The 27,832-nt window shown below is 41.0% G+C and overlaps 1 protein-coding gene and 1 long non-coding RNA gene across 2 annotated transcripts in view; one reads left to right on the top strand and one right to left on the bottom strand.

Annotated features, from left to right (window-relative positions):
• The window catches only part of LOC113746441 (uncharacterized), a 1,652-nt gene extending 285 nt beyond the window's left edge, over positions 1–1,367 (bottom strand). The window contains exons 1-2 of the long non-coding RNA XR_003462877.1: positions 1,342–1,367; positions 660–666 (exon numbers count right to left, since the gene is read on the bottom strand). This is a non-coding gene — a long non-coding RNA (uncharacterized LOC113746441). The remainder of the gene's footprint in view (positions 1–659; positions 667–1,341) is intronic.
• Positions 1,368–15,121: 13,754 nt separating this feature from the next.
• Positions 15,122–16,251, top strand: LOC113746440 (histone-lysine N-methyltransferase set-1-like). The gene is made up of 4 exons (XM_027282153.1): positions 15,122–15,208; positions 15,317–15,509; positions 15,596–15,690; positions 15,813–16,251. The coding sequence occupies exons 1-4, from the start codon at positions 15,138–15,140 to the stop codon at positions 15,841–15,843; spliced, it is 390 nt and encodes a 129-aa protein (XP_027137954.1). The 5' UTR covers positions 15,122–15,137; the 3' UTR covers positions 15,844–16,251.
• The last annotated feature ends 11,581 nt before the right edge of the window (positions 16,252–27,832 follow it).

Below are 27,832 nucleotides of genomic sequence, written 5' to 3' on the forward strand. Positions count from 1 at the left end.
ATTACATCCTAACCGGAAACATTACAGAACACTGAAACCGTAGATACAACGAACATATACAGAACCTGAAAATATACAATTACAGCATACAGACGACAATACCATACACTGACATTCGAAACAAAACAGTAATACAACTATCATTACAAGAACACTGAACCGTATATACTGAAAACATTCAGAACACTAAACACCAGATACAACTAAATACAACCAACCCTGAAACATACAGAAACACTGAAAGCCGTATACAACAACTTAAGACCAAGCAGTGACATACAGACACGAAACCATATACAACTGAACATGACATAACACTACGAAACAGATATAAAACATGAACAAATACAGAACACAAACCGGTAACAACTGAAACAATTACAGAACACTGAACGGACACGTGAAACATACAACTTAGAGTAACACTTACATAAACACTGAAACCGTACACTGAACATTACAGAACCTAAGACGGTATAACAACTAACAATTTACAGAACACAAAACAGTATACAACTAGAAACATACAGAACACTAAAACCGTAATACAACTGAAGCATTACAGAACACTGAGAACAGTACATACAATGACACTTAACAGAACACTGGAAACCGTATACACTGAAATACAGCACTGCTACACAAGGAAACATCATGACCTGAAACCTATCAAACTAGAACATTACAGAACACGCTGAAACCGTATACAACGGAAACTAAGAACACTGAAACCGTATACAACTGACATTACAGAACACTGAACCAGTATACACTGAACATTAAAGAACACTGAAACATACACGGAGATTACAGAGACTGAACATATACAGAACAACAGAACTGAAGGGATCCTAACTCAGATTAAACATATCACTGAACATTAAAACACTGAAAACCATATCAACTGAACATTACAGAAGCCTGAAACCGTATACAACTGAAACATAACAGAACACGAACCGTAAACACTGAAACTTACAGAACACCGATACCAACGAATTACAAACGAATATACAACTGAACATAAACAGACCTGAAACAGTAATACAACAACATTACAGAAACAGCTGAAACTGTGAAATACAACTGAACATACAGTAATCACTGAAACAGTAATGACACTGAACATTACAGAACACTGAAACCCTATACAACTGGAACATTACAAACACTGAAACGTATACAACTGAAACATTACAGACGAACTGAAACATATACAGGACTGAACATTACAAGAACCACGAAACCGTATACAACTGAAAACATTACAGAACACTGAAGAACCGTATAGCCGGAACATAACAGAACACGAAACAGGTATACAACGTGCATACAGAACACTGAAACAGTATACAACTGAACATTACGGAACCCTGAAACGTAAATACAACTGAACTTCATACACTGAAAATGAAACGTATACAACTGAACATTACAGAACCTGGAAACAGTATAACGAAATCAGACCTTACTCACGAACATTACGAACAGAAACCGATACAACTGAAACATACAGAACACTGAAACCGTATACAACTGAACATTACAGCAAGTAACCTGAAACCGTATACAACATGAACTTACAGAACACTGTGGAACTGAAAGTACAGTTTTGAATGGTTTTTTTTTATGGTTGCGCGCACTTCGAACACTAGAACTTAACATAACGGATCTTGACAAACAAGTAGTACAACTGAACATTAAGCACTGGAAACCTAATAGAAATACAACAGACTATACAGCTGAAACATACAGAACACATGAACGTATACAAGAATCAGAACATCGCATTAAACGCGAACATACGAACCTGAAACTGTATACAACTGAACATTAAAGAACACACTGAAACAGTAATACAAACTGAAACGTACGAACACGAAGACGTATACAACTGAACATGTATCAGAACACTGAAACAGTTACACTGAACAAGACAACATAAAACCGTATACAACTGAAACATTACAGAACAGCTGAAACCGTATGAACACTGACAGACACTTAAAACAGATATACATATACACACAGTACAGACACTGAAACATTACAGAACACTGAAACAGTATACAACTTAACATTACAGAACCGGAAAACCGTAGAACAACTGAACCTCCATCAACCTGAAACCCCGTATACAACTGAAACATTACAGAACAAATGAAAACAGTATAACACACGGAAAATTACAGAACACTGAAACCATATACCAATGAAACAAGTACAGAACAACTGAAACCGTAATACAACTGAACCATTACAGAACACTGAAACCGTATACACTGAAACATATCAGAACACGGAAACAGTATAACAACTGAAACATACAGACACGGAAACAGTAAATGGGGGGAGCACTTAACAGTACAGAACACTGAAACCGTATAACACCGTAACATTACAAACACTGAACTATCAACTGAATCTTACAGAACATTGAAACCGTAAGACAACAACTGAAACAATACAAAACACGAACGGTATACACTGAACATTACAGAACAGCTGAAACATATACAACTGATCATTACAGAACAAACCCACCGAAACGTTTAACAAGAATTGACTGTCCAATCAATAAATAATATTATTTCCTGTTGGAAATGTTTGTGTCACTTTCCGGTTCTGCATGTGTTTGTTGAATTCTGAACTTCAGTCTAGTTGATTCTTGGGTTATTTTTATCAACCATCGAGTTTTGCTACTAGAGTTCTCACTGCACGCATACTGTCCCATCTGTGACAATCACAGGGAGGTCAATGATGTTATCAAGTATATATTGGAACAAGGTAAGAAGGTCAACAACCTCCCCCTCAGTCAGTCAGATCAGTCGTCCCTGTCATCCATCTACATTACAGACTTTAAAGTGACGCTTAACTTCTCCCGGACGCTACACAGGATTAAACGAATTACTAAGTACGGCATGTTGTGTGCGTGTGTATGTGTGTTTTACTTGCTCTCTTTTTGTTGACCTGACAATCAAGCAACTTGTGCAGCTGCAGCGTTTCTGTGCGTATTGTTTCCTTTTTTTTGGTTTTTTTAAATGTTTCTTTCTCTGTTTAATAAAATTGTCTTAATCCTGACGAATTTTTTGTTTGGACAGATGAACTTTCTATGAGACAAAGGTACATTGTGTATGATGTTTATGTTTGCCAACAACCCGCATGTTTTCCTGGTGCACGCTATACTCGGTAGACTGCAGTAAGGCCCCGTTTTTACTCTGTCTATGCTATCCGCCGCCCCGTTCTACCACCGGCCCCTGCCTGTTCAGCGAAGACAGCCGCCGACCACCCCCCCGCCCCCCTTTTCCCCTGCCTAGTTCCCCTCCGTATCTTCGTTTTTTTCTCACCTTCAGCCACGCTTATCTTTTACAAGCTTTAATCATGATAGAGGATCAACCCTCGTCACGTGTGGCAATACTTGGTCAATTGACATACGAATAGTTCAACCAAACCCGCGTTATTAGGGGTACGAGTTACAGCCTTTCCTCTGTTACCGCTGGTTTTTTCGTGCCCTTTGCATCTTTCTTTGTTCTGCCGGGTATAGTAGAAACACAGTGTTGATGTACGCATGTACATCTTAGACTTTGAATACAAACCAACACAACTTTATTGTCCATCAAGTGAAACATATTTAACAGGATTAGGGATACATTGATGTATTCTTCCTCAACTGTGAAGCACGAAACACAAATAAATGTTGCAGAGATTGATGCAGAGATCAGATTTTCGTTTGTGATGACGTGGGACAGAAGTCCCGCAGAGTTACAAAACAATATTACAAAACGTTTATAAAGTTGTAACAGTTATATAACAGTTTCTTACTGCTGTGATTTTTGTCCGCTCTACCTTCAGTACATATAAATTCAATTAAAGTTAAATTATGTTTTACCATGTTAGGGTGGTTCAGGTGGTGATTTTTGTTTTGCTTTGTGGAAGGAATGAATTCTTGTAAGTTTATGCAGAAACGAGCTTGGAACAGTTGAGCATGTCTTTGTTTGTTTATTAGTGAATGTTCTTCAGGGTCTTTGTGTATTTTGTTTTGATGTGATGATATGAGGGAGTTGAATCTTGTGAGTAGGATGTGCAGGTCTGGTTAGTGACAGTGTAACTAACAGAAACAACAGAATCAAGACAAGATTATTATAGACTTGGCAATGACGGTTGTGCTTTATAATTTTGGGATTTTGAAGGACCATATCCACCACCTTGATTGATTTCCCCTTTTCTGTAGAGTTGTTTGGGATACAAGCGGTCTGCTGAATGACTAAAGCAAATGTAAATGTAAATCAACCAGTGTGAGAGAGAACATATATCTGTATCGGGATGGTGTGTTGCTATGGAGAACCTTGTAGTGTGACATCTTAGTTTGCAACTTCTGAGGAATCATGGTTTAATTTATAAACATTAGACTAAGAAGGAACATAAAATTGGATGTGGATGTACAGCAGGACAGACGAGGATGTCAGCAGGTGTTTCAGAGTTGGGTTGTGGGTAGCGATGACATGGCTCTCATCTTCCTTCGCTTTTGCTTAGAGTTTTAGGCAATTCTTGCTATTCTTGGTGTACTTAAAATGCCTTTGCATTAGCTAATGGTGTCAGTCAGCTATTTAGCGTGAAGCTTTTGAGTTCAGTTTCAGGTCACAGCAGTCATGCTGAGATTCAATCTGTACATACATGAAACAGCAAATACAAACAATGCAAATATACTCTGGAAATTATCACATTACTGAGTTCCATTGTTTATGACCTTTGGTATGTAGATGACCTCAGCTTGTCCATTTATGATACTGTATTAGCATGATCGCGTGTTTATTAATGAACCTGTCATGTCGATGACATAATCTCGTTCTCGTCTATTATATGAACACGGTGTATTGCGTAGATGATTTCTAGTCCACAAGTCAATGGTAGCATCCTGTATGGTCCAGATACGCTCTGCTACGCTATGCCACCTTAATGCCCCGACTCTTTATTGTAGAGAAGTACCTGGACGCAGTATCACTGGTGTATACCACTGTCATGGTGAACTAATGTAGAGGGATCTTTCACGTAGTTATTACATTTTATACTTGCTGCTTACGATTGAACCGGCCTTCTACTCCTGAATGACACGGTATGTTAGCAGTGACCCGTCCTGTTCCATTCATGAACACTTGTAGTACTTTTCCCATGATCTGCTTACCCGGTCTAAGTCTTTATAAACCTTGCATGCCTAGCAATGATCCAGATAGTCTTATTATTGAATAATATAATATTATTTAATAACTAATATTTTATGTTATCGTGTTGTTTATTGATTCCTTTTGCATCGATTGTAGCCAGGATGCAGCTTCCCAGCGTGGTTGATAGGGGTATGTCGATGGTTTGTCTTGCCATACAGAGGCTGGGACAGCTTACAGTTAAAAGCGTGCTCTGTATTGTCGTCCATGCAGTCTGGAATTCACCCAATGTTGTCTCCTTCGGCCCGCAATGTCGACAGCAGCGGCCAATCTGGCATTGTTACGGTTACGGAGTGACATGGTCTAAGCAGGCAGGATACGCGTACGACGTCAGAACTGATCTGTGTTTTTACAACCTGAAGGATGTCCACTTCCAAAGGTTAAATTAATTACATTAATTAATACTCAACTAACAGAGAGTAACCCCCACCTATCACAAGGACCATTGTGTGTCAGCAAATGAGGCAGATGATTTATTGATGTCTACCCTAATATTTGGAAAACTATTTGGCACAGACACAATGTGGGTTTTAGCTCTGTATATTTTCCCCACCACAATGATTAACAATTTTCAACAACAGAGACCTGCATTGATTTGAGTTTTAAATTCATCACAAATTTTGCTGGTTTCTCCTTTCCAGCTGTCGTCAGTGTTCTTTTTTTGTGGGTCTTTCTACTCTAAGCCCTGTGTTCGTCTATGAGAGTATTTCGTGCACATCTGAGTTTGATGTACTAGAGAATTCTAATACTGAATTTTTCTCATCATCAAAATCGCAACTTTGAATTGAAAATAAAACACACCAAAAGAAAACCATAAAATTTTTAGCTATTATTTTTTTCATGTCCAAAATAAATTCAGTGTTAAAAAAAATCAACTGAAGTTACAAGTGCAAATTCGAAGATGCGCTTTCACAAGTTGTGAAATATGCTTGCAGTTTGCTTTTTGCAGATGTGTGGATCTGAAGTTACACTTACAAACTCTGAGATGCGCGTTCACAAGTTGCGAGATGCGCATTCACAAGTTGCGAATTACGGGTTTTACAAGTGCAAATCATAGTCTGCTCTTCTTCAGATATATGGCACTAATCTACTTTCATACTTCTCCTTCAATGTTTTTTCTTCATTTTTAGTTTTATACGTTGTAAATGAACACTTAGGACATCAAAACACAGATGGAATTATGTGGTGAATAAATACATGTAAATAAAGCAGAATATGTTTTATGTTTTACATTCTTCAAAGTAGTCACCTTTGCACGGTCTTATTTTAATTCAATATTATTCTGTGCTGAATTTATGTTTATGCCGACTTTAGACCTTTTTGAGTGCAAGATCAGAGTCAGAACTGTACTCTCTTTTAACAGAAATACTTTTCAGTGCAGTCTCTGAAGTGCTGTGTGCATGCAGAGACATCATGCTCAATGTTTCACTGCTCTAGGTTTCTCATTTATAATATTTACATTGTAACTGAAATAGGACCCAGCTCTCTATCTGGTCCACTTCAGACATCTAATGGTTCACATTTTGCTGTTTAAATAACTCTTTGTTGCCCCAGTCTGCACTTTGGGAAGACAACACAATACATTTCAACATCAGTATGTCTGACGACTACACTTATGTTCCCTTTCATGAAATCAAGGTAAAACCCTGCTACAAAAACATTTTTACCGTGGTGATGTGCTCCGAATTCAGTCTTTATTTGCATTGATTTGTTTCCATCTGTTGAATGCCTTAAGATCAGTGAGAAAAAAAACCTTACCCTGAAGCTATGAGGAGGGAATCAGGGCATATCAGTTTCCAAACACATTCCAGCCTACTGTACAGCAGCCACATCAGCACACATTGTGTGTGTAAGCACAGAAGCTCAGCTTGCTTCATCAGGATTCAGGGAAGGCTTCAAGGAGGAATACATTATCAAACTGCGATAGACTCTAAACCCCCATTCATACATAATAAATTATTCAGAGCTCTGTAAACTAAACTCAAAGTCAATGATAAATGCAATCCAGTCACCATAGGCTCGTCCACACTTCATTAGGCCAGCATGAGTGCAGTGGAGACAAAAATAACAACAGAGCCAGAGATGAGAGCTTTTAGGTTGGTGCTGGAATCAGGGTGATGCGAACGAGGGATTGAGGTGTGGAGGTGGAGAGGGAAAGAGAAAAAGAGAGCAGAGGGCTGAAGGTAAGACAGACTTTTACTAATACCTTATAAGAATTCCAGTCATATGTGTGCATTTAAAAGCTGCTGTGAGGTGGCTTCTGGGGATTGAATGGGACTGCAGTGTGATAGTTTGGGAAAGTCACTCCACAGGACACATTTACAACACAAAGTCAAATTAAACAGTTTCTTCTCGACTTTGGAACTTCAAGACCCAATGAATCTCATCACCTAAATATTAACTGCCGAGCTTGTTGTAGATGCAAAGAGTTGAAATTCATTTACAGCAGTCTGAACCCTCAAAACACAAAGAGAAGGTTCAAAAGATGAAGCTAGATGTCCTATTTACTTAACACACATACTGGACAGAGGAAGCAGCCATTCCTCCACAAAAAGTCAGAATTAAAAATCCTCATCAATCATCTGCTCACAAATTCACTGGCTTCTCCTCACATCAGCTTATGAATGACACCAGAAACACAGACTTGATTTCCCCCCAGTTCAGCCAAGCTTTTTGTAGGATGCCACATCTTAGCATATTTGGCCCATCCATCTTGACCACAAACAGTCTCACTGTAGTGTCTTGCCGTTGGTACACAATGTTATGTTCTATAGCTCCAAGAAGTGGAACGCACTGACCATGTTCTCAGTCTGACATTAGTCTCTTTAAGTGCAGGTGCTTCCCCTGAGGTATCACTGATGCTGAGGCGCCCATGTCCACCTCCATCTCCAGCTCTTTTCCATTTATCTGCATTGTTGACTTGATGAGCTTAGCCTTTGGCTCACTGAGCGCGATGAGGTTGAACATGTTAAAGGAAACCTGCTGATCAGCCTCCTCACTCTGCAGGTGATGTGTGTTCATTGTGGGATTTGACCCCTACTCCTTTTTTTGTTTACTCTTTACTAGCAGCACTACATTTCTTTGCATTGTGCCCCTTTTTCTTACAGTTATGACATACAGTGTCTTTAAAAGCAGTCATTAGCAAAATGTGCTCCTCTGCACTGGTTACATTCAACTGACTTTAATGGCTTGCCTGCGGCCTCGGCGGTTGCGGTGGAAAAAACCTGGGCGTGGGAGGAGTTCGGTGAGGCCATGGAGAACGACTTTTGAACAGCTTTAAGGAGGTTCTGGACCACCATCCGGCGGCTCAGGCGGGGGAAGCAGTGCACTGTCAACACTGTGTTCAGTGGGGACGGGGTGCTGCTGACCTCGACTGTGGACGTCTTGGGTCGGTGGAGGGAATACTTTGAAGACCTCCTCAATCCCACCAGCACGTCTTCCTTTGAGGAGGCAGAGTCTGGTGACCCCGTGGCGGTCTCGCCCATCTCTGGGGCTGAGGTCACTGAGGTAGTCAAAAAGCTCCTCGGTGGCAAGGCCCTGGGGGTGGATGAGGTCCGCCCGAGTTCCTCAAGGCTTAGCGCGGTCCTGGAGGGTGCATGGGAGTTCGCCCAACCAGTCTACATGTGCTTTGTGGACCTGGAGAAGGCGTTCGACCGTGTCCTTCGGAGAGTCCTGTGGGGGGTGCTCTGGGAGTATGGGGTTCCGGACCCATTAATATGGGCTATCTGGTCCCTGTACTCTCGGTAACTCAGTAAGTTGGACCCGTTTCCCGTGGGAGTTGGACTCCGCCAGGGCTGCCCTTTGTCACCGGTTCTGTTCATAACCTTTATAGACAGAATTTCTAAGCGCAGCCAAGGCGTTGAGGGGCTGCGGTTTGGTGGCCTCAGGATTGGGTCGCTGCTTTTTGCGGACGATCTAGTCCTGTTGGCTTCATCGGAGCGTGACCTTCAGCTCTCTGCTGTTTGCAGCCGAGTGTGAAGCGGCTGGGATGAGAATCAGCACCTCCAAATCCAAGGCCATGGTTCTCAGCCGGAAAAGGGATGAGATCCTGCCTCAAGTGGAGGAATTCAAGTATCTCGGGGTCTTGTTCACGAGTGAGGGAAGGATGGAACGGGAGATCGACCGGCGGATCGGTGCAGCTTCTGCAGTGATGCGGACTCTGCACCGGTCCGTCGTGGTAAAGAAGGAGCTGAGCTCGAAAGGCGGAGCTCTCGATTTACCAGTCGATCTATGTTCCTGCCTTCACCTATGGTCACGAGCTTTGAGTAGTGACCGAAATGAGCTTCCTTCGCAGGGTGGCTGGGCTCTCCCTTAGAGATAGGGTGAGAAGCTCGGCCATCCGCGAGGAGCTCGGAGTAGAACCTCTACTCCTCCGCATCGAGAGGAACCAGTTAAGGTGGCTCGGGCATCTCGTGAGGATGTCCTTCTGGACGTCTCCATGGTGAGATGTTCTGGGCACGTCCCTCCGGTAGGCGGCCCTGGGGAAGACCCAGGACACACTGGAGGGACTTCGTCTCTCGGCTGGCCTAGGAACACCTTGGGGTCCCCCTGGGAGAGCTGGATGAAATGGCCAGGGAAAGGGAAGTCTGGGCTTCCCTGCTGAAGCTGCTGCCCCCGCGACCCGAATCCGGATGACGTAGGAGAAGACGAACAGACGTAATGATTTTTTGCTGCTGTGCATCTGTGTCTCTCTATCTCTATCACAGGTTCCACTGCTGCTGTAATCATTTTATCATTCATTGTAATTCATTGTCATTTTATCATTCATTGTAATTCATTGTCATTTTATCAGTCATTGTAATTGTACAATATGTTTGTGTTGATCTGTTCTGTACACGTGACATCTATTGCACGTCTGTCCGTCCTGGGAGAGGGATCCCTACTCTGTGGATCTTCCTGAGGTTTCTTCCACCTTTTTTCCCTGTTAAAGGTTTTTTGTGGGCAAGTTTTTCCTCACTGGAACCGAGGGTCTAAGGACAGAGGGTGTCACTCCCTGTACAGATTGTAAAGTCCTCTGAGGCAAATGTACTTTGTGACTTTGGGCTTTACAAATAAAATTTGATTTGATTTGATTTGATTTGATATGGCTCTGGGTGGTGGTCTTGCACCATCTTCACCAGCTCCTTAAATCCTATACCTCCTGGGATACACGGCATGGCCATGTTGTGTATCAGTTTATTAATTTTAGCCTTGCACAGACTGAGAAGCATGGAGTGTTTCTTGTCCTCTTCTGTAATGTCATTTGTGAGGAAAAAGTGCGTCAGTCCATTTCCACATATTTACTAAGTGAACCAACAGTAGCAATGCTAAGACTATACAGAAATGACTTCTTCGACCAAACTCAGTTTTCATCCTGGTTGCATGTACTGTCAGCATAGAGATAGAGAGAGAGAGGGGAGGGAGGGGGATTCCCCCGGCAGTCTAGTCCTATAGCAGCATAACTAAGGGATGACCTGAGCCAGCCCTAACTATAAGCTCTATCAAAAAGGAAAGTCTTAAGTCTATTCTTAAAAGTGTTGACCGTGTCTGCTTCCGAACCCAGAATGGTAGTTTGTTCCACAGAAGAGGAGCCTGATAGCTGAAAGCTCTGGCTCCCAATCTACTTTTGGAGACTATGGGAACCACAAGGAACCCAGCATCCTGAGAGCGCAGTGTTCTAGAGGGGTAAGGTACATATATATAAATTATGAATCACCTATCCAACAATTTTGACCTAAACAGTCATCATTTCTATGAAGTGTGATGCACAGTACCAGTACAGTACAGTACAGTACAATATCAAGGGACTTTTACCCTGTCTGTTGTCTTTACCAAATGTTCATACAGAACTTGGGAAGAGGACATTTGGATACTCTACTACTGGATGCACCCTCAGACTGGAATGTATTACAGAATATTATAGATATTATATAGATATAGATCTGATTTCTTTGAATGCTTTTACATCCATTCAGAAAGACAGAATCATGTGTCGTGTTGATTTTGTTGAATTTATAGCTTCTACTGAGATCTTATCATTTTTTAGATTATTATGTGTTGTAATACTATCTCTTTGTTTTGTATCTGTTTTAACTGACCTGTTCTTAGTCTGTGCTGATGCCTGCCTTGACCAGGAGTCCATTCAAAAAGAGTTTTTAATCTCAATGGGGTCTTTCCTGGTTAAATAAAGGTTAGATCAATAATTCTGATTAATCATCTTATAATTTCTTTTTTGTATCTTACAATTTTTTCTTATTCATTGTTTGACCTACCAAGAATAAATCATTAATAGGCAGCAAATGTATGCAATGGTAAAAGTTGAAATTTTATAGAGATATCTAAATTGTTTCTTCTTAGGTCAAAATTGTGAGATAGATAAGTCGAAGTGATACTTAGTCAAAGTGACTCAGTGACTAAATATTCCACCTCAGCTGTTTGAGCATGAAACCCCTCTTCTCTGGGGATATCCTTGACTGCACCAATCTGCAAAGTGATTTTTGGTTATGATTACACTCAGATCAGTCAGACATGGAGGAAGTTTAAGTCTGTCCAAGGAGTGCCAGCATCAGCTCGGAAATAATGACAGCACTTGACTTGAGTTGCTGCATAAATCAGTGAAAGAGATTGAGCAAATGACAGAACAAATCTGCCAAGACACAGGCTGCACAAGGAGAGGTTTGAAGGGTTTGTTGGCATGGTACCAGACTCCCTCTGTGTATAAGAGGACATATCAGAATGCATGGAGTTACTGACAATGTAATTACTGCTGGGAAATGTCCTCATTTATAATAATGTTCCTCTAAGTGGGCTGCAAATGTGATCAAACATGTAGTACTATGACTGCAAAGGATAGTGGACTCCAGATAACCACACATCATAAAATCACCTAGCTTTATAAGAATGCAATACTAAACCACTTGTGTGGCCTGGTTGATATGTCAAATTAAAAGCTTCTCCATAGATAAGCTTCTTTACTGCTATCATGTATCATCATGTATGTTTCATGTATCACTCAACTCATGAAGAAGTCATCCTAAGTAGAACTGTGCTCTTTAAAAATTTTAATTGATAAATTCCTAAAATCTTTGGGGTATTGATTGCAACTGTATATGGAACTTTTTACCAGTGATGAACAGAATGTGAAACATCTTGGTGTGACTTGGAGTAGCAGTGTTTGCAAGGACACACAGCAGCAGATCCCAGGTGCACACCGTTAACTGTTGTGGACACTGGCCTTATATGAATCCCCCTCTCCTCCTCCTCCTCCTGACTCAGGCTGGCTTTGGAGATGTGTCTCTGTCATGGACTCCCCAGTTTACATATTGTAATCTGTGATCTCATCTGGGTCCTCCTAGGGCTTGCGCGGACAGCACTTTTTTTTTAGCTCTTATGTCCACAGTCGTGTTCACTGTTGAATTAGGGGTGTTATGGACATGTATGTGGGCACTTATGCTGCCATCTGGTGTCAGAAGAGTCTAACATACTACGGTAAAAATTAAATATGGCAGCGAACACAAGGGAAGATTCAAGTGGCAGCTCTATACACAAACGTCGACCAGGTAAGAAGTCCTGTCTTATTTTATGGCTTATTCTTATTTAAATATTTATAGAAGCGTTGGATGTTTGTAATGAAGAGCAAATTTGGAAAAAAAAAGTGTAAAAATAAGAACTTAGCATGTCGCTAAACATGACGTACACGTACATGTACTCATGGACTGACTCTCCTCTAAACAGCTAATACGCTAGTAAATATTGTTAGATCCCGAGTTAACCCCTTTACAGGTGGTACCGGTCCAGCTCTCCGTCTCACGGGTCCGATCCTCAAGCCCGTGGGTCTTACCCTATCGGGACGGTTTAGAGGACTGTTTAAGCTGGTGGCGAGGAGATTCGCCTAGCTTCTAACTGCCTTCATCCGCACGTCTACCCTGCTTACTCTAGTATAGCACCTGACCGAATAGCCCCTGTGGGCCAAATACTACACTAGCCGCGTGCGTTCACGGCAGCTCTCCTCTCATAGATCTGTGCACTTGGTATGGTGCTAGGATATTTTTTAATGGCTCGGACAGTGAGCCCCAAGGGTCTGTTAATTTCAGTGGGCTAGAGTAACCTGTTAGAACCTTATTTGATGTTAAACACACTATACCTCATGATTACACCCTATAGGAGATGTTATAAATGTGAGGTCCACAACTTAATCTTTAACTGCAGTGAATATATTTATTGCAAAGTTTAGCAAGGGCGAGCATACAGTTTAATTCATTCAGATTTGATTAATCCTATCCTCTAAAATCACTATCCTTATATTAATCAATTTGCTAACCTGATACGAAGGCTGCTGCTGAGTTACTGAGGTTGGTCCAATTTGGAGAGAGGGAGGGAAAGGGTGAAGCGGTGATCAGTCGATCCAATCCTTTCACGACTGCCGAACTGCTGGATTTCATCGAGAGTCCCTGGCTTTGTCCAAAGCCCAGAAAGTCCCCGACATCCACAGTCTCTCCTCGGCAGGATGAACACGAAAAGAATTCTGGTTGGTCCAGTCGAGACCCACAGCTGGTTTGGGGGTGGTTATCCTCCTTGGCTCGGCTCCCTCTTGCCAGCTGTGACTCACCGGATTCTTCTCTTGCGATGTTGGGCCGTTCATCTTCCCTCTCTGTGGTTTGGTGTCTAAGTCCGTAGATTCAATGCTCCCGTTTTGGTCTGTCGTCCAGCATGTCTCGAACTTGGGTGCCGGCTGACGAGGATAACCCCGATCTCCGTTGTGCAGTGGCTCTTATACTCCCCGTTTGTTGGATTTTCCCCCTACCAGGCTACAATGAGTCACTTGCTGGAGTCCAACCATATTAGGTGGTGATTGTCATAGTTCATCCTCTCTGTTTGTCCCTCCAGATGTTTCCTGTTTGCTTCACTTATCCCCTTCTCACCCTTTCTCCAGACTGGTTGCTCAAGTTTCGCTTCCTCAACCCCTCAGCATGATTTAGTTATTATTTTTTACCTTAGCTACTAACTTATTAATGATTTCACAATCTCCAGTAGTCAGAATCTTCAGTTATAATCACAATCTTTTCTTATGGTTACACTCATTTCAACAGTTCATTTTTGCATTTGTTTAAACACAGAATCATCATTAATCACATTTTAGCTTAGCTCATTTTTATCTTTATGCATTACTCACTCATATATATTTTTTAAATGTCCAAAGGCTTAACATTACTGGCATAAATGAAAAGTCTCTTCGTTCCCCATTTTCAGGCCGTCTGCTGGGGGGTTTCACTTCCCCATTTGCTAGGCAAGACAGTGAGACACACTGTCATCCGTCTCACAGGTTGTTATTTTAACTTTTCCGTTGTGTCAGCGGATCAGGGATCTCAACTCACTTGACAACATGCACACATGTAAAATGAGAAAAAAAATCTCTGGTGCAGCTAAAAAGCTGTAAATTGTCTAAATGTAATAAATAACCATTCAATCACTAAATACATACATACATATGTCGATTAGTTGGGTTGAAAATGTTAGTCAAATGTGATATGCTAGTAAACTAAACGAGCTTACAGCTAACTCTGGTGCAGCTAAGAGCTGTACATTGTACCATTGAAATAATTTACAAAAAAAGGCTGGCTGATGGTTGAAGTATTATGTCTGAACTCCAAACTCTTTTGCCATAACCAAAGCCACCAAACAGGAAGTGGGCCAATATCTCTGTGATGCCTTGATATATCGACACGTAATTTGGTGTATGGACTCATGATGCCTTCCTGAGCAGGCATAGGCTTGCCTGCTATGCTGTTATGCTGCTAGGCCCCCCATTGTATTACTCGACACTAACTAATGACTTTTGGTGTATTAGGATTTGGTGTCTTCACATGCACTCCAATCGAAAAGGGGTCGTTCGTGCTTAAATACCGCAGGGAGTTGATCCCTAAAGAAGAACGGGACAAGATGCAAAAAGAGTACTCGGACAAGAAAAATGCCTTCCTCTTTGACTTTGTATGGGGCAATGCCACATGGTGGTAAGTAAAGGCCCATTTGAGATGGGTTGTACTTGACAATATTATATATACATATATTAATACTCAATGCTGAAAAAAACTTGCGTGTGTTTCCTTGTTCAAATTTAGCATTGATGCCTCACGAGATGATGACTCACTGAGCCGGCTAGTAAATGATGATGACATTTCTCCAAACTGCAAAGTGAAAAAACTGACGATCCAGGGCACACCTCATCTTTGCTTGTTTGCCATTAAAAACATCCCAGCAGAGACTGAGATTACATACAACTATGGGGACTCTCAGTGGCCATGGCGAGCTCTGGTAAGTTGATCTTCTTCATAAATTCTAGAGTCTAAGTATTGAGAGATAAAAAGATATCAAAATTGGTAGCAGTTTCTACTTTCAAGATCCATTTAAAGTGGTTTCATGGAGGGCACATCTGCCTCAACCACCCTGGAGGGCATATCTCAAGCTTCAATGTCCAAACGTCAACAAAAGCAAGGTTGGTTGTATTCATGTTAACTGAAATATTTAAAAAATCTATTTCCTAGTCTGCATTTTTCACTTTAGTAGAGCCATTGTTCCATTGTTAAGAGATTTTCTTTTTTCCCCCACTTATGACAGTTGCAAAGGCGAGAAGCAAATGGACAAATGATGAAGTGGGGGCTGTTGAAAGACACGTCTCATTTCATAAAACATTGCAATGTGCCAGGTAAAAGGGACTGCAAGTCCTGCCTGAAAGCAGAGGCAGTGGCTCTTAAAGAGCGTGATTGGGCTGCTATCAAGTACTACATCCACAATAGAATAATTGCGCTAAAAAGGAAGATGAGTAAATAGAGGTTTAATTCATTCATTGAAGGTTTAAGTTGTTCAACATTGAAGTTCTGCTGTTAAATGCTGAGATGCTTCTGCTTTGATTTTCAGTGCATCATGATTGTTAAGGAAGTTTTCAGCATTGTGTTATTCTAAGGATGCTTAGTATATGTTTTGTTTAGTTTGTTTTTGTTTGATTTATTGGTGTACATTTATAGAATGTGCCCTAGGTTCAATTCATTCGCATGTCATCTGAAAAGCTTCTTAAGTTTTAAGAGACCAGTGTGGGAATCCCTGGTGTTTAACCCAGGTGGGGACCACACCTTGGGTGGTCGTCCTGAGAGTTGTACCCACCGGGGTTAAATACCTGGGATTCCCACACTGGTCTCTTAAAACTTGAGAAGCCTTTCGGATGACAGGCGAAACGTCTTCAATAAGCAAAAGAAGTCCAGATGCCTTCAACTGAGAAAGCTCAGTATTCGGTATGTTCAGTATTTTATACCTTTTTATAAATGCTGTGCTAAGTTGTTCTGCTGTTAAATGCTCAGATGTTCCTGCTTTGATTTGCAGTGCATCATTATTGTTAAGGAAGTTTTTTGAAGTTGATTGTTATAGTTTGTTAAGTTTTCAGTATTGCATTCTCAGGATGCTCAGTATATGTTTTGTACTGTTTTGTCCATTATTGGTGTAAATGTACACAATTTGCCAATTTAAAAAGTAAAAAAAAAAAAAAAAAGAAAGTATCCCATGTCTTTGTTTTCATGAACATTTACTGCAACTTTCAAAAATGCAACACAATTATAAGAACTGAACAGTAGACTGACCACATTTTTTAGCTATGTCACTTTTTAAGACTCTATACAGCCTAGTTTTATCCAGTTCTATTTATGTGAACACCTGACATTTTTGTCAGAGTTTATCTACTCTTATTATGTGGATAGTTCACATATATCTAACAGAAACCAAGTTAAAAATATACAGACTCAATCTTTAACTGGTCTTTATGAGTCACATTCAATTAAAAAATTGTGTGTATCTATGGGTTTCATAATTCACCTAAACTTGAAATATCAGTGTGTTATGTTACGGCACTCATAAGTCACCTAAACTTGACAATGTACTCATAAGTAGCATTAAAGTCAGGTTTGACAAAAATGTAGCCTTAGCCAAAAACACATTCCTGGAACCAAATGGAGGAAACCATTTGTTTCCCAAGCCTCTAGGACCTTGGCAAAGGCATGTACCCATTTTTCACAGTTTTGTCATACGTCCTGATATATCCTGTAAACACGTATGTGCGGGTGGGTGAGTGTGAGTGTGTGTAACTAGTCACATTCCTCCTCCAACTCCTCTCTTCTCAGATTCTGTGAAAGTCATCAAGTGACCCCTGGGCCTCCGTAAGCGGGGTCCTTCTGTCCTCAGTGATCACACCCTTTTTTTTTTACTTTACAAATACAAAATGTCACATGAGCCATACTATAACTGTGACTGTCAAAAGGGGGCAAAACATTTGTTTTGTTTTTTCACTATGATGTGTTTTCATTTTGTTTTTTTTACTATGATGTTCAAAACACATTAGTAGCCTGATGCAACCGTGACAATTATTATTTGAATGTTTTATATTTTGTAATTAAAAAATGCATGTAAAAAAACAGCTTGGGCCTTAGGAGGATACTGTGAGTTTAGTCTGCTTATCGTGCATACATTGGATTGTAAATACATTGGATTGGAATGTGACACTGATAGATGTATAGTTTGTTGGTACTGGTATGTATATTCACCTGCAAGGTTTGAGTCATGGTGTCTTTCATGCCAGAGATGAGTTTGTCACCCATCTTTTGATATCCAACTTCATAATCAGACCTTTTTTTTATTTCAGACATTGTACGGCTCTCTGATTACTAATTCCAGAGGACAAACCACAAAACGAAAAGATTTTTTCTGACCTTCACCTCGGAAATCAGCACCTCAATCACATACTCGGCAGCATGGTTGATTGATGTCTTCCATGTCTTTGCAGCTGCCTCAAAGGATTTCTTCTCCCTTACTTACAAAGCTCTTCATGGTCATGTACCATCATATCTAAAACTACCTTACTACCCTTCTAGAACACTGCGCTCTCAGGATGCTGGGTTCCTTGTGGTTCCTATAGTTTCCAAAAGTAGATTGGGAGCCAGAGCTTTCAGCTATCAGGCTCCTCTTCTGTGGAACAAACTACCATTCTGGGTTCGGGGGGGAAGACACAGTCAACACCTTTAAGAGTAGACTTAAGACTTTTCTTTTTGATAGAGCTTATAGTTAGGACTTTTGTTATGATATGATGCTATATAAATCACATTTAATTGAATTTGCGAATTTGTGAATTTATGTCTCTGGAGCAATGCCTGGTGTACTACTTGAGAAAACATAAGCAGTAACTTTGGCTGTTCTTGCTCTCAACTTTAGATAGACATTGTTGCTGTACCAGAAAAGATGTAATTTCATTCTGTTCTTCCAAATTGCCCTACAGAGAGTTTTGATCTTTGTTATTTTGTCCACATTAAGCATTAAAGGTGCTTCAGTTCGGCATGCAGGTCCTAACTGGAGCGCCTTTGGGCATGAAATGTAAACTTCAAAATGTAAAAGGGTTTGCAAACAGCGCTGATTCTTAAACTTGTGAGAAGAAGCATGTAACACGTAATACATAATATAGCAGCCAGCTGTCCACGGCAGCATGCTGAAGGCCTCAGAACATGAAGCCATCTGTTCTTGCTGAAGTGTCTTCTATTCTGTAGATACCATCCACATGAAACACGATTATCTGTATTTTTCCTGTTCTGTTCCCTTTGTGGAATCGTTGAACTGCATGTGTGTGTCTGTGTGTGACTGTGTACATGTGCTACATCTAGGTAAGTTAGTAAGCCTGTCCTTTAACATGCTTCTTATTGGCTTGGTTCCCTAATGACTGCTGCTCGATAGCTTTTATATCCTCATTCTCACTTCCTGAAATGGCTTTACACCATGGCCAAGGTCAACAAGACGGGATGGTGATAAATGAAACTCATTCTGCTTCTCTCCCCCTCTCTTTATATAAACTGGAAGTTTCTTATAGGGCATGCTTGATTAAATTCATTCATATTGAAGACAGCAATGTGAAATTTCCATTCAAATTGTTTTAATGCTAATACGAGGCTGAGTGGGGAATAGGAAAGAGCTGTCTGTTATAACTGCTCCTTAAAACTGGATGAATATATGGTAGCAAATCCTTACAATGACACTTGAAACCAAGTCTGATTGATTCTGATTTAGAGTCAGTTACATTTGTACATTTTGGATAAAATTAAGTTATTTGGTTAGCTTAGGTTTGGTAAATGGAAAATTGACCGTACTTATATCTCCTTTGTAGTATTCCAACCATTCAAAGCGCTTTTAATCCAGCCTCTATTTAAGCCTCTCTGGTTCATACACTCACTGCCAGATTGTTCTTAGTCTTCATGCAAGGCTCTCCAGCATTTTCGCTTGGACCTTAGGTGTCAAACTCTGGCCCGCAGTGTAATTATATTTGGCCTGTGAGGCAATACCAAATGACTACTAGAGCTGGCCCGCTGGTATTATACAGCGCATATACCGCTAATACTACAAATCCCAGAATGCTCTGGAAATCCTCTGTTGACAGTAGTGATAGCAACCTCATGCTGCTACTGGCACCTGCTACCCATCCCAAAAAAAAAAAAAAAAAAAAGGCAGAAAACAGCCTGGCCCTTCAATGAGCATTTTCAAATGTGAGCCTGAGCAGAAACACAGTAGCTGTCTATATGACCAGCTGATGGAAAAGGGAAAAGATTTTGTTGCATTCTCCCTTGCTGTGGATGAGGGCAGCGACACATCTGATACTGCCCAGCTGGCAGTCTTCATCTGTTGAGTGGACTCAAATCTGTGTGTGGGATTAAAATCAATGCATGGCACAACCACGGGAAAGGAAATCTTTGAAGAGGTTTCCAAATGTGTAACTGAAATGAAGCTGACTTGGGATAAACTCGTGGGATTAACGACAGATGGTGCGCCAGCGATGTGCGGCCCAAAGAGTGGACTGGTGGGCAGGGTACGGGAGAAGATGTGGGAGGAGAACTGTGTGGGTGAGGTAACTGTTTATCACTGAATTATACATCAAGAAGTACTGTGTGGCAAAGCCGTAAAGATGGAACATGTTATGACCACAGTAACACAACCTTAACCTTATAAGAGCCAAAGGTCTAAATCTCTTCCTCTTTTGGAGGAATGTGTTTCGGAATACGCAGACGTGCCTTATCATAAAGAGGTGAGATGGTTAAGCCAAGGAAAAGTACTGAACAGATGTTTCGAGCTCCATGAGGAAATATGTTTCTGGAAAGCAAAGGGAAAGACACAGCAGAGCTCCAGGAGCAAAAGTTTCTGTGTGAGCTGGCCTTCATGTGTGACATCACGAGCCATCTCGATGTGCTGAACCTGCAGCTTCAGGGACGGGAGCGTATCATCACAGACATGTACGCTGCAGTGAGGGCTTTTAAAACTAAATTGTGCCTGTGGGAGAATCAGATGCTGCAAGGAAACCTGGGCCATTTTCCCTGCTGCCAAACAATTAAAACGCAGTGTTCCCATGTGCACAGTTCGCTGAAAAACTCAGCATACTCTGCGCCGAGTTTACCCGGCGATTTGCCGACTTTGATGTCCAGAAATGTCAATAGTCTAGTCAATGAGAGCACTCACACAGGGCGCGTCTCAGAAGCGTCCCAGATAGGGGTGGCACGGTACATGTATTCATATTGAACCGTCACGGTATGGGGGTCACGGTTCGGTACGGTACGTGCATTTTCACGGAGAATATACGGTACAAAAGAACTGAATGCGGAACTATCGTTTCACGAGGGAGTTCTTTCAGGACATATTTAACCTTGCACATGCAAACTCTGATTGGTCTACGCTAGCTCTTTGCCTCTGGTAGGTTAGTTGTGGTTGTGAGTAGGCTAACACTGAGAATGGCGAGAGACTCAGGCGTCAACGAGCCCTTTTCCCTTGACGAAGACGAGACGACACAATGTTCGAAAAACACTGACGAAAAATGTACCAATGTGCGTTTTTGTTGACAAATAAAAACAAGATGAAAATGTCATGCAAGAAATAAAAAATGAACAAAAACGTTCTCCTTGTTTTCGTCTAGAAAGTCCAGTCCTGCTGTCATGTGTTTGTGCCAGCACTTCTTTTACTGTAGCAACGTCACGGCCACACGTTTGCTTGAAAACAAACAGCATGCAGGAGAAACATGGTGTACGGACAGCTCAATCTAGAGCATGAAACGGACCTTAGAAGTCAGGACCGACCCGACCCGGGCCCGATAGAATTCAACCCAAGCCCATCCCGGCCCGTTTTGATTGACAGCTTTGTAGAGCCCGAACCCGTTTGCAGCCCGACTTTATTAAAATGTGTGCATATGGCATAACAGTCAAGAATGAGTCTAGCCTCCCCATTTGTGCTAAACACTAACAGTGATGGAATCTTAATTTGAACATTTTAGTAGATGCAACTGGCATACAATCAATTTATTTATACTGAAATTTAACAATTGCATGTAGAAGATGACAGAACATGTCATAATAGGGTGTACCTGCTATTAGTAGATTAAAAAATGCATATTAAGTGTGTATTGAAACAACAGAAGACACTTGGCAAAGTAGCATTGAAGATGAATTCATTCAATTCAATCAAGACATTTAATTTAATGTGTTAGCTGTGGAACACAAGTAAACTTGAATTAATAAACAAAAAAAAAAACTCCTGAAATAAATAGAAAAAGACTAAAATGTTTTGACTAAAACTGGATTAAAATACCCTGTGTTCACGTTTGACTAAAACTAGACTAAAATTTTGAGACTTTTAGTCAACTAAAATATGACTAACAAAACTGATTTGTGAAAGACTAAAAGTGACTAAGACTAAGAATGAACTCTGAAACAAGACTAAGACTAAGACTAAATTGAAAAATGGGTGACAAAATTAACACTGATACCAGCATATGGAAACTTTGTGTTCTTGTTGTTTTACTTCAGGAATTTGCAGCTACCTCAGCTTGAGATTTGCACAATAAAAACAGCCTTTGAGGATAGCCTTTTTGGTTATGTTTTTTTTCCCTGCACTGTACCGAAAATGTACCGAACTGTAAGGTCTAAACCGAGGAACGTACCGAACCGTGATTTTTGTGTACCGTGCCACCCCTAGTCCCAGAAGCGTCACGGCGCGAGCATTCCGTAGCATTTCTATTTTTGACGCAAGCCGCTGCTAAACCTCGTAAATTTCAACAGAGCACTGCGCACCAGACAGGAAATCCGACACAGAATCAACGTAATAAACTTCCGCCCCCTTTCAAAATAAAACACAATATGCAGTTCATGTAGCTTTTTACAACTTCACACCAACGTTACGTCATGACCGGTGGCACCAGGTCTCAACATGAACGATGAGAGACTAATTGTTGAAGTTGAACAACACACAATCATTTATGACACAACAGATGCTTTTAATAATCTCTTCCACGTCGGAGAAGCAAAGTCAGCTGTTTGTTGTTGTTGTTTTCTTTATACACAGTTTTTCGCGTACGTCCAGGATTCTTGCGTGATCTCGCGTGAATACAGCCGGCTCGCTACGCTGCCGTTACGTGGTTGACACGCACCCGGTGTGAGTTGACGCCGGGCAAAGGACGCAGCTAAAATGTGGCGCAGCCGTCACGCTGCTGTAACGCCTCCTGTGTGAGTCATGTGTAACTTGTAGCGCTCTACTTCCTGCACCAGCTCTGTTTGTTTCCTTGCCAGAGAGGTGTAGACCAGTCTACAATGCTGGGAAAAAGCACACCCAGCAAAGGCTAACCACCGCATACTTGCCGGTGAGGTAGTGTGGGCGAGGTCATGCAGCTCCTTGTGTTCCATTTCATAGCGCCCCCCCATTTCGATCTCTTTTGTCATGATTTTGCGCTATACAGTCGTCCCTCGCTATAAAGCGGTTCACTTTTTTGTGGACTCGCTGTTTCGCGGATTTTTATCAGTGTAATTTTGCATGCTTTTTTTACAGCGTACTGTACAGTATGAACGCGCATTGTGTTCTGCGACCTAAATTGGCAAAGGGAGAACCGCACATGTGTTCTGCGTCCTGATTAAGGGAGTACTGTACAAAATGCGTGTAAAAAGATGTATAACGTGTGTGGTTAGGGGTTTTACGGCCTTAAAACATGTATAGTAATTGTAAAACTTACTTCGCGGATTTCGTTTATTGCGGGTTATTTTTAGAATGTATCCCCCGCGATAAACGAGGGACCACTGTATAAATAAAATTGAAATAAATTGAAAAGACAAACAGTGATGATCAGTAAAAAAGAGAAAAAGAACTGAGCTGTACTGTCATCGGGAAAGAGGTGTGTGTGTGTGTGTGTGTGTGTGTGTGAGTGTGTTCACGCATGCATCTTTCCATAATGTTGTGTGCTTTTTCCTAACATTACTGTGGTCAGCAGATAAGGGACAGAGTTATAGTGGGGTAGTGTGTGGGTGTGTGGAGGTGTGAGAGTGGTTGCTTTTTACCTCTGTGTCCATCCATCCCTCCCTCCTCTGTCCTAGGGGAAGCCACACTCCATTGACTTTAAATATTCCACTTTCTCTCATTTCTATTCCCCCTTTCTCTGACCTTTCCCAGATAGCTCTCTCATTTTCATTCCCCATCTCGCTGACCTCTCACAGACAAGCCAGCCAATTATTTCCACTTTACACCCATAAAGAGCAGCGGGGTGCAGCCGCGGTCACACAAGGGCACAAAGGACATATGGTGCAGAGCTGTGTGTTTGTGTGTGTCTGTGTGTGCGTTGAGGGGGGGACTCAGTGTCCTATCATCTGCCCAAGGGACTGCAGCTGTACTAATTTTCACCAAACATCACGCCACATTATCCTCCCTATACTGAAAACTGTCGGTTCTGTCTGAAATGAAAGTAAAGTAAGTTTATCACTGAACATGCTGCCATTAACCTGGAATAGTCTTCCACTACAGTGTCTAATCATAACAGCTTGAAGAAATAGCAGCATTTTCTCTTCTCTTTTTCTCTGACTTTAGTGTGAGCTTCAGAGTTAATGACTGACTGACGTGATTTTTTTAAAAGAATGAATTCATAAATCATTGTGGAATTGTCAAAATGTCTTTCATCAAACATGCAAACATGAAGTACTTTAGAAGGTTTGACTGGAATGTTGATGGACATATACATACATATATTACTTTATCTTTATCTATGTATCTGTATTTACAACCTATGCTACCCATACATCAGAAGACTTTGTAAAGATTTGGAAAAGACTCTTGGAAAACTATCAGCTCACACCTGCTCACATCTAAAGACAAGTGTTTGGAGTTTTGAGTCACAGCCTAGTCTCAGACTGAGCTTTTATGAAACTGTAAGTCTTGCAGGAGCTGCTCTAGTGTGTGCAGTGGTTTGTGCCGAAAAAACAACAAAAAGAAGAGGAGAAGACGCCACAGAATGTGGGCATGGCCCTGGTTATATGGACGAGGACATCAAAGTCTATCTGTCCTACAAAAGGAACTGGAGGAAAGTTATGACAATATTGCTAACTATTGCCATTTGGATTAATCAGTTAGAATAACTTCAACATATTATGTTGACTACACTGTCAGAGATTATTTTTAAATCCCACCCATCCTTTATGACAATGTCCATATAGACCTCTTATGCATATTATAACACTCACATAATATCTGAATTATATTGTCCTGGCAAAGGTTACCAAAAAGCATAAGCCCTTTTTCTCTACTTTTGGCATTTTTAACCAGGCAAATGACAGAAGTACAACCACTAATAACAAAGCAAAACACCCGTTTTTGGATGGCCATCAGTGCAAGGGACTAATGCTGAGATTTTTGGCCACAGGTTTGTATGAGGGACATTACCATTGCTGTTGTAGAAAAGCTAACACCTTCCCGTTTTTACCCCAGCCTCAAAAAATTTAATAGATCGCAGAGAAATCACTGACGTTTGCTCTCCAGCCAACCTCAGATAGGCCTGACAATGAAATGATGAATTGAAATTGAAATTTACAATGTACATGTAAAAACAGTCTTTCTGGTATATGGAAAAAAGGAAATATCAGGAAACAATGCATAGTTACATTTTATTTCATGAATGAATAATGAATATTTTTTATTTTTGTATTTGTTCAATTTATGAAATAAAATGTAATTATGCACAATGTCTTATTTTTCCATATATCCAAGAGACTTTTTCATCTTTTTCAATTAAAAAATGACCATATGCTGTTTTAAAGGGGTGCACAAACTTTCACACACAGCTGTAATTCTGCATGTCTCCACCTGCTCTGTTACAGTTAAATGGTGAGTCTTGTATTTCTATACTATTTCCATATAAGGTGAAACCTTTAAATCCCTGGGGTTCCAATACCGTATGGGAAGCACGACGGTATCACAGATCGTCCTCTCCATGTGTCAGGCTCTCTATGAGGTCATGAAGGAGGATTACCTCAAGGTGAAAAAGTAACACTTAACAAAACATCTGTAATATTACATTGGACAGTGCTCATATGTAAATGAAACATTATTACTAATTGTAGCGTACTGGATATGTGTGTTTGCAATTGTTTTGTAGACACCAACATCAGAGGCTGGAGCTACTGCTGCGGACTTCCTTGAGAAGTGGCAGTACCCAAATTGCCTGGGTGCACTGGATGGCAAACACATGTATATACAGCCCCCTGGTCATTCAGGCAGCACATTCCGCAATTACAAAGGCCGCTTTTCTGTGGTATTAATGGCAGTTGTGGATGCACATTATAAATTTGTGTATGTGAGTGTAGGGGCCCAGGGCAGATTGTCAGATGGTGGTTTGTTTGCCCACTCTGACCTCCGCAGAGCAATGGAAGCAGACCTTCTTAATGTACCCCCACCAGAACTCCTGCCTAACACAGACACTGTCATGCCGTACATGCTTGTTGCAGATAATGCATTCCCCCTATGCAATGACCTGCAGAAGCTATTTTCACACCGACAGCTGGACCATGACCAGAGAATCTATAACTACAGGTTGTCGAGAGCTAGGCGGGTTGTGGAAAACCGTTTGGCATTCTTGACAACAGGCTCTGGGTCTTCAGAACTAACATTAGTCTAGATCCTGACAAGGTTGTCAGAATTACACTTGCCTTATGTGTGATCCACAATTACTTGAGAGCACACAGATCAGAGCCCTATGTGCCACCTACCTTGACAGACCGAGAGATTGATGACCATGAATTCATGCCTGGATCCTGGAGGCAAGAAGGCCAGGGGGTGTTCCATGATCTGGCAAACAACAGAGCACGCAATCCAACACAAAGGGCTTAAAAACCTGAGGGACATGATGAAGGACTACTTCAACTCACCAGAAGGCCAAGTACCATGGTAGGAGCACCACATATAACGTGTGCACAAGTATGATGATGTGATATCCCTGACTGCCTGTTACCCCACATTAAAAATCTGTTTTGTGTGTTCTCACAAGGACACAGTCCTCAATAGTATGGAAATACTGTTAATGTTTGTGCTCAAGTCTGCTTTTTTAATTAAAAAAAGAGTGCAAAGAGAACTTCTGTTGTACTGGCTTAACTGTACTGCTGTACTGTACTGGTACTGGTTAAATCACTGTTGTGCCTTTTTCATTGTACAAATAAGTTTAATAAAAAGCAAATACTTCAAATACTTCAAATGTTTATTTTTGTTTATTCTGAGTAGAAACAATTGGAGCAAAACTGTGCAAACACAGGCTACAATCTTTCAAATTAAAACTTACAAAAAAAGGGACATTCACAGCAAAATGTCATTTTCACAAAAGCATACACAAAAATCTGAAAATAGCAGCAGCCACATGAGCTGTGTGGTAAAGTGCAAAAAAAAAAAAACTCAAGTTGAAACATTGTGTTTCAATTATGCAAGTGTCTGAACATCAGCACTATTTAAACATGTACATCATGTGTAATTTACACATCAGAAAAATGAAATACAAAACAGTACCTCAACTGTAATGTTAAGCTGATCATTAGGTTGTGGCCTATATTGTGCCCTGCCTGTCAGTTGCTGTTGATCTGCTTCTTGAAAATCATACAGTATAGTCATAACTTTTTTTTGGCTCTTGTTTTTAAAGTTGCGTCTTTGATGTGACTGACCTTAACTGCAACCTGTCATCCAAAGCTTGACTCTTCTTCTATTTTATCATCTTTTTCTGTGTTGAAACCACATTAACAGTTTTGGACTTCTCAAGCTCAGTGTCATTGTCATTGCGATGTCCTTGTCCAAAGTAGAATTCTCAACAGGACAGCACACCTCCTCATCAGCCACTGTCCCCTGTGTGTCTGTTTCACTGTCTTCAATCTGTTGGATGAGATTGCCAACATATATTTGTCATATAAGTGGTAATTTTATAAGCAGTTGGTAGCTCACAAACATTATCAAATTCTTGTTCTTGTTCATCCATTCTTGTTCTTCTTGTTTTGACTGTCAGGTTTCCTGTTTCCGCTTTTGTCAGAGCTCTTCTATTGGTTGTTGATTGTGTTACGCCACCACGTAACCCGAGACTAGGAAAAGACCTATATGAAATAGCACAGATTACTACCTTAAACTTAACGATCGAGATAGCGGGAGTGTGCCGTAACTACAGTAAAACTCCTAGATTTACTAGAGACTTTCAGTTTTTAGTCTGGGACTGTGAAAATCTTTTGGTGTAACCCCAGCATTACAGAACTCTTGAAACACTTATAGTGTTTATTAGTTGTTTGCCACACAGT

The sequence above is a fragment of the Larimichthys crocea genome, chromosome I (genome assembly GCF_000972845.2).
Source record: "Larimichthys crocea isolate SSNF chromosome I, L_crocea_2.0, whole genome shotgun sequence".
Classification (NCBI taxonomy): Eukaryota; Metazoa; Chordata; class Actinopteri; family Sciaenidae; genus Larimichthys; species Larimichthys crocea.